Genomic DNA, 8,095 nt, shown 5'->3' on the forward strand with positions numbered 1-8,095 from the left:
ACCCCTGACAGCTAGGTGGCAGTGATTTAATTTTTTCACATGTCGTTCAGACACACCTGTGCTTCCACTGTTTCCACTTTGATCCAGTCCCTTTAATTCATCCCACAGGCTGTGTCTCAATTCAGGGTCTGCATCCTTCGAAGCCTGCATTTGAAGGCCAGTTACGTCACAACACTGCGCGAAGGCTTGTCCCAATTCACTGAAATTCCAAGGATGCTCCAAATCCGCCCTTCAAATGAATCCTCCTTTTAGCCGATTCGGAGGATGCACCGCTATTATCCTTCGCGGCCTCCCGTATCCCAGGATGCTTTGCTTGCTGCTGCTAAGGATCCTGGGATATTTAAGAATTCAAATTTCACGTAAAATATGAAGTTTTTTCTTCTTATTCTTCTTATTTGAACATCCAACGCCATATATGTTAAACCAAAAGCTGAAAATTTTATTTAAAAAATGTGACTGTTAATGCTGAGTAATGGTTAGCTTGATGCTATAAAAACGTCACTTCCGGGGTTGGCCAGCAGTAGGGAACGGTGGTGACGCAACCAGGAAATACGCCGAAGGCAAGACCGTCCCTTTTGGTTACGAAAGATGCAGACCCTGAATTGAGACACAGCCACAAACTTCTGTATGTCTCCTCTGCTTAAATGACGACCTGATGTTTGGAGGAGTGCCCTTGTTGTGCCTTTGGTAATGTTTGTCTTTAAATTGTGCTTTAGACGCTCGCACCTGTTTCCATGCCAACTGTCAGTACGGCTGCGAGGTGGTGAAGGGGGCGGTCCGATGCACCTGTCCGTCGCCAGGGCTGCGGCTTGGACCGGACAGACGCACCTGTGTGGGTCAGTGATTGAAGCAAGTAGAAACACAGTTTTTTCTTTCCAGTTTTGTTTTTATTTTGTTAAATGCCTCTCCTCCCCGTTCGTCAGACATCAACGAGTGTGTGTCGGGCGGCGGTGTGTGTCCTCATCGCAGGAAGTGCGTGAACACTTTCGGGAGCTTCATATGTAAATGTCACCATGGCTTCAGACTAACGTACATCAATGGACGATACAAGTGCATTGGTGAGCATGTACGCACACACACACACACACACACACACACACACACACACAGGTGTACCGACACACAGACCTCTGATTGGTGACATCTTCCTGTCTTCAGACAAAGACACTCGACCTTTCTGCTCCCTCAACCCGTCCTCTCCAAAGTGTCGCTGCGCAGACGGCAGCTGTTCAGGTAGCTCCGCCCCCTGTTTGGACTCCGCCTACACTGACAAGTTTCCGGACATGGGGAAAAAACTAACACCCTCTGCAATGTGCCCGCCCCTCTGCAGCTCCTCCCAGGGTCACCGTGGAGCCGCAGACGCCCCGAGTGGAGCAGACGACCCCCGGAGTGGCCGACAGCACGACGCCACGTGGTTCCGTCGGCGCAGCCATGACCACGATGGCGTCGCAAACCAGCCGGGCCACAGCGACCGCCGTGACACCCGTCCCTGCCAGTGCAGCCACGGTGGTCGCCATGGTTACTACAGTACAGTCTGCTGTCAGTACCACAACAAGTACAACAACTACTATGACGACGACCGATGCCCCTCCCACTACTCCTGCTCCTCCTCTCAGTACTCCTGCTCCTCCTCTCAGTACTCCTGCTCCACCTCCCACTACTCCTGCTCCTCCTCCTCCTACTACTCCTGCTCCACCTCCCACTACTCCTGCTCCACCTCCCACTACTCCTGCTCCTCCTCCTACTACACCTGCTCCACCTCCCACTACTCCTACAACTACTGCCCCTCCCACTACTCCTGCTCCGCCTCCCACTACTCCTGCTCGTCCTCCCACTTCTCCTGTTCCTCCTCCCACTACTGTTGCTCCTCCTGCACCTCCTCCTGACACTCCCTCTGCCCCTGCCGCCACCCACACTACAGCCACCACTGCTCCCAGCCCCACGTCTACTCCCTCTCCCACACCAGTTCCTCCCTTCACAGAGAAAACATCATCATCAACAACAACAACAACAACAACAACAACAACAACAACAACAACCATGGTGAGCTCTTCCTTGCCAGTAGCCACCACAATCAATAACCGGCTCAACAAGGAGATGACGCACAGACAGCGAGGAGACGTGCACAGTGAGCACAGTTCTCGCACTCTCATATAGACATATTTTCACAATTTTATCAACAGCTTAAGCCAGGGGTGGGCAAACACATTGACTAGTGGGCCACAACCGGTTCTAAAATTTGACAGCTCATAGGAGAAAAAAATATCATGGAATATGTAGAAAACACGTGGCTTTAATTTAAATTGAAAAGGAGCCCTGCGGTATGTAGCTCTTTATTGAAATGACTCTTAAAACACTGAAAAAATGGATAAAATACAGCTAATTTACTGCTTACTTACTATTATTGTAACTTCTTCAAGTTCAGCGGCCCGTATTAAAAAATCTTAATGGACCGCATATGGGCCCCGGGCCGTAGTTTGCCCATGCCTGCCTTAAGATAATCTAATGATAGAACTGAGCTGCAGTCTGATGTGTGTGTGTGTGTGTGTGTGTGTGTCAGTTCCGCGGCGTCCCAGCCAAAACCACGTGTGGGACTTTGACGTGGAGCTGGGAGAGACGGGCGACGACGCCGCAGACGATCCCGGTCAGTGTGCTCCCTCACCCTGGTGTGAAGATGACTGACCTCTAGTTACGTTATGAACTTCAACCCCCTTGTGTGCGCTGCAGGTGGTGCTGTTCTGCATTGTAGCTTCGATAGAGGCCTGTGTGACTGGATGTTGGATGGTGACGGAGATCTTCGCTGGGAGATCGGCATTGGACCCACAGGTATGATTTTCACAGCAGGGGGCAGCAGTCGGCGCTGTCACCTCTTACAGAACTGTTATGACTAAAAGAAAAAAAAAAAAAATGCAAACTCAACAAAAAAAAACCCAAAACAATTCAGCCCAGTTCAATAAGGTTTTTGTCCAGCAGAAAACAAGAAGGTGCTAGTGCAGGTGAGCAGGTGGTGCTGGTGAAAAAAAAACAGACAAAAAGGTTTCCGAGTTGAGTTGTGATGACGAAAACTTGGCAGGTCGACATTCCTGTGCCCAGCTGTTGAGACATTTACCATGTAGAGCAGCGTTCTTCAACCACCGTACCGCGGCACACTAGTGTACTGTGAGATAATGTCTGGTGTGCCGTGAAAAATCATCCAATTTCACTTAATTGATCCAAAAAAATAAAGTAATAAATTCAATTGTGGAGTGATTTAAAAGGACTGTGAGTCTATTTTCCTCAGTTCCTCCCAGGATATCAGCTTTGTTTGCATCTAAACAGGCCACAGGTTTCACACTGAGTGAGTATTAATAGATTAAGAGACTATCCTGTCATTATTAGGCTAAAACGACATTTTTGATAATGTTTTTGGTTGGTGGTGTGCCATGGGATTCCTTCAATGTAAAAAAATGTTTGCTGAAAAAAGATGCTGATGTAGAGTAACTGAAAAACTGGCTACGACTTGGTGATCAGACCGGGTTTAAATACTACTGCTAAGGTGACTAGAAGGTTGCAGGTTCGATCCCTGGAGGCCTTTCTGTGTGGGAGGTTACATACTCCCTTTGTCTGCATGTGCCCCCCCGTCCAAAGACGTGCACACAAGACTAATTCGCAACTGTACATCGTGAATATGAGTTGTGGACGGCTGCTCATGTCTCTGTGTGGCCCTGCGGTCTGCCGGTAACTTGTTGGGTGTGTCATTTTCTCTTCACTGCAAGCGAATTCAACTGAAGCGGGGAATTTTCAATGGTACGCCCTGTTTGGTTCGGTACGCAACGGCAAAAGGGGCTATTTCGTTACATTTCTTCCAGTCACAAAACTTTAGCAAATTAAATCAATGTTTATCAAGGGGCATCCACTGTCTGGAACTGATGTCCATTTTTGTAAACTTCCCTTGCTATCCATCCCCAAATGTTCTCAAATGGAATTAGATCAGGGGAACACGTAGGATGGTTCAACAGAGTGACGTTATTCTCCTGGAAGAAGTCATTTGTCAGGCAGAGGCATTGTGAACTGCAGCATTGTCCTGTTGAAAAACCCAGTCATCGGCACTCAGACGAGGGCCCTCAGTCATGAGGGATGCCCGCTGCAACATCTCCACATAGCCAGCTGCTGTTTGACACCCCTGCACAACCTGAAGCTCCATGTTTCCATTGAAGGAAGAAGCACCCCAGATCATGATGGTGCCCCCTCCACTGTGCCGCGTAGACAACCTCTCAGGCGGCATCTCCTTGTCATGCCAGTAATGTTTTAAGCCATCAGGAACATCAAGGTTAATTTTTTTTCTCATCAGAGAATAAAACTTTCTTTGACTTTTGAACGTCCCATGTTTGGTGCTCCCTTGCAAAGTCCAAACGGGCAATTTTTGTGGCTTTGAAGCCTTTCCCTTACAGATGCTGTCTGATGGTTATTGGGATGCAGTCAGCACCAGTAATGGCCTTAATTTGGGTCGAGGATTGTCCCGTGTCTTGACGGACAGCCATTCGGATCCGCCGGTGACATTTTTTTTGGGTCTACCACTTGACTTTTTTGTTCCATAACCCTTAGTGTTTTTTTTTCTCTTGTTCTCATTTCTTTTTTTTTTTTTAATTTTGAAATTCTACTTAGAACCTTATTTAGAACCAGCAGTGCAAAAATTCTTGCAATTTCTTAACTGTTGTTAAGATTTTGATCAGGAGTACACCCACATAAGGCCAGACACAACACTGTTTTACACTCTCCTCATCTTCTAAGTGTCCATTGTAATGTCCATCCATGTGTCCATAGTTGGGCTCTCTGGTGAGACACCTTTTTCAGCGAGGGCCCTTTGTCATCAAATGTTACCGTTGCGTTCCCAGGGGGGCACTACCTGTCTGTCCCTGTGCCGGAGGCGGGTCAGAGGAGTGTCCGCGGTGCCAGGCTCTCAGTCCCGGTCGGCCCGCCTCGGAACAACGGCGATCTGTGTTTCTCCTTCTCTCACTGCCTGACGGGCCACCAGGCAGGCACCCTGCAGCTGTTTGTCCAGAGGAGAGGACGAGGTGGCAGGTAGGTACTGTGGGTCTTCAAAGACGCATATTTTGTTGAAACGCTTTATGATATATTTTTCCTCCTTTGAGGTCAGTCACCAAAACAGTACATCCATGTGCTCCTCACTCGGCCCCTTGGTCAAGTTTTAGACCCATGGGTCAAAAAGTTTGAGCACCCCTGCCATAAGTGTCACTGTTCTCGACCGGCTGTTCCAGGAACAGCCACGCCATCTGGAGCAGGACGCGCGGCAATGGGTGGAGACACACGCGGGTCACGCTGGCGGCACATTCGGCGGATGGGGTCAGACGCACACACACAAACACACCACACACTCAAACACACACCATGGTGGAGTGCTGCGTGTGTGTGGGCGCTAATGTATGGATGTGTATTTGTTGGTGCGCAGGTTTTGCTGAAGGCTGATCGGAGGGCAGGGCAGCGAGGTCTGGTTGCCGTCGATGATGTCACGCTGAAGCCAGGGCCGTGCCTATAACATGGCCCTCGGGGGGGGGAGCGGACTTCCTGTGAGACGGTCAATATGAACATTATTTATTTTTCCATGAGAAGAGACACTCTCCTTCGCCTCGGATCCCTGAGTGTGAAGGCTGAGAGGTGACATCATTTCGATCGTTGGTTTAGTCGTAGATTTACGAGTGGATTTTATACCCGTGACTGCTGCTGCCATCTCAGCGGAGGAAGGTGGGAATTTTCCTGAGGTTTAACACCTGTTTTAAAAGGCTGGGCGTGCGCCCACGCGCGCACACACACACACACACACACACACACACACACACACACATACACACACACACACACACACACACACACACACACACACACACACACAAACATAGACACACACATACAGATTGGACTGGATGGGGCCTTGTGATTACTGGGAGCCATGCAGATACCTCGGTTTATGGACTCACCGTGTCAAACCTGTGATTGACTGTCTCGCTTCCTGTGTGTGTGTGTGTGTGTGTGTGTGTGTGTGCGTGCGCGTGTGCGTGTTCGCGTGCACACGTGTGTGGTTGTAGCCCTGCTTGTTAACCCTGTCATTATCTCCTTCCTGTCGGAATACCCTTCTCTTGAGGACCCCACCGTAAACATGTCTTCAGATCAATGATTTATGAAGAAACAGCTAAAATTGTCTGGAAGCGTGTTGTAACTATAAGCAGATACCTTTGATTGTCAGTTTTGTTACTTTAGAAAAAGGAATAAAATAAAATATGTTTATATAAAAAAAACACAGTCTTGTCTGTATGACGTAAAATGAAAGAAATTCAAACATTAAATATTTAAACGTATTTGTAATAGATCTTTTTTCAAGAACTTACAGTATTCAGTTTAAATTGAAAAATTTAAATTTCATTTAATTTATTATTTTATTATTTATTTATTTATTTTTTAGCCATAAATATTAATGGTCCCTTTCCTCTAAAGCAGCTGACATTGATACTGATGATTAGAAACGTTGCCGGTGTGCTGTGGAGCTGTGAAAGCCATGAAATCTTCCCATGACGGGAAAATTTGCCTGCGTTGACTGAATTCTTCCAGTGCGATGCAAAATAATTGGTTCGCCTGAACTTCTCACTCACTCACACACTCACACACACACACACGCGCACACACACACACACACACGCGCACACACACACACACACACACACACACACACACCATATGTACACCAGTCACATGGAGGAGCTCTGTCTCAAACTGGACACTGCGGATGAAGGTGAGAAGCTTTCTGTTGCTCCACAAGACTACTGTAGATTTGCTTTTACAGCTGTGTATTGTGTTTCTGTCTATTTCATTTCAGAATGTCACAATTATAGTTTTTTTTTCCAAGACTGAATTCACCTCTTTAGTGAAAGTGACCGTTAATGTTTGAAAATCAGACAAATGTGTTTGGATTTAGATAACAATTTGAGAGTTTTGCTTTGGTCACTTTTTTGCTGATGTTTCCCTGAACGCTGATTGGAAGTTAGCATTTATTAAGTATTATCACTAACCAATCGCAAACCTACTTCATATTACCAAAGGTAATTTCTTCCCAGAACCTTGGAGTGTTTGCCTTCCTGATAGCTGTGCCTTGTGCTATCAAGGTATTATAACACATTTCACAAGACATAGTCCCATTTTAAAGGTCAGCTAATTTAAAACCAAATTCAATTAGCTGAGTCTGCCTCCAGATGGAGGAGAATGATATACATATTACATATTACATATTAAATGAGGTTTTTTTAATTTTAATTTTTTTTTTTACCACAAATGTTTTGATGAGCTAATTGTATGGTCACACTGAGAACAGTGCTAATTGTTCTCAATGGGAGTCCGTTTGTCGCAATAAGTCCTGGTATCATATCAGACTTCTGCTGATGTTGCCAGGGATGACGTCACAATATGCACTAGAACCTTGGTGTTACGTCATCAGATAGGTGGCGCTGTCTGACATAGTTTGATGTTGTTCTAGTTGGTCCATGCTGTCAGCCATGGCGGAGAACTCCAGCAACTGCCTCCCCGCAGACCTGAAGCTGTGCTTCTCTACAGCCAGCACCTACCTCTTCACCACCTACTTCATCCTCAGCCTCCCCCTCCTCCCGCTCTACGCCTGCGTCTTTGTCCAGGTCTACCAGCGGTGGAGGAGACGCCGCTCAACACCGACCCTGATGACAGTGAGCCACTCTGACGTCATCACCTACCACATGACCGTCCTGGAGATGGTCGGCCTTCAGGGATCTCTGCTGTACGGCTGCAGCACCTTCATTGGTGATTTCCACTTAATGTCGTGGAGTTCAGTCATCCTCTACATTAGCTCGTCTGGACAGACGCTGTTTCACCTCCTCACTTGTGTGGAGCGCTACGTGGCCATCGTTCACCCTGTCATCTATGTGGGCCTGAAGCGGAGGGGTGGGGTCAGGCTCAGAAATGCCTTTATTGGTTGTGTTTGGCTGCTCTGCTTTGGATCAGTGGCTCTCATGATCATCAGCTGGACGTACTACATCATGGCCAACGTCTTCCTGTTGATCTTCACCTTCGTCATCGT

General features: G+C 47.4%; 1 protein-coding gene across 1 annotated transcript in view; it reads left to right on the forward strand.

Moving 5' to 3' along the window:
* LOC142894097 (nephronectin-like) overlaps positions 1–6,293 on the forward strand; it is a 10,755-nt gene extending 4,462 nt beyond the window's left edge. The window contains exons 5-13 of the mRNA XM_076035246.1: positions 717–836; positions 924–1,058; positions 1,159–1,233; positions 1,331–2,128; positions 2,561–2,644; positions 2,728–2,826; positions 4,875–5,061; positions 5,259–5,343; positions 5,450–6,293. Coding sequence (XP_075891361.1) covers positions 717–836; positions 924–1,058; positions 1,159–1,233; positions 1,331–2,128; positions 2,561–2,644; positions 2,728–2,826; positions 4,875–5,061; positions 5,259–5,343; positions 5,450–5,536 — 1,670 coding nt within the window. The 3' untranslated portion in view covers positions 5,537–6,293. The remainder of the gene's footprint in view (positions 1–716; positions 837–923; positions 1,059–1,158; positions 1,234–1,330; positions 2,129–2,560; positions 2,645–2,727; positions 2,827–4,874; positions 5,062–5,258; positions 5,344–5,449) is intronic.
* Positions 6,294–8,095: the final 1,802 nt, after the last annotated feature.

Source organism: Nelusetta ayraudi, unplaced genomic scaffold, assembly GCF_046127955.1.
Source record: "Nelusetta ayraudi isolate G7.1 ecotype Tasmania unplaced genomic scaffold, CSIRO-AGI_Nayr_v1 ptg000042l, whole genome shotgun sequence".
Taxonomy (NCBI): domain Eukaryota; kingdom Metazoa; phylum Chordata; class Actinopteri; order Tetraodontiformes; family Monacanthidae; genus Nelusetta; species Nelusetta ayraudi.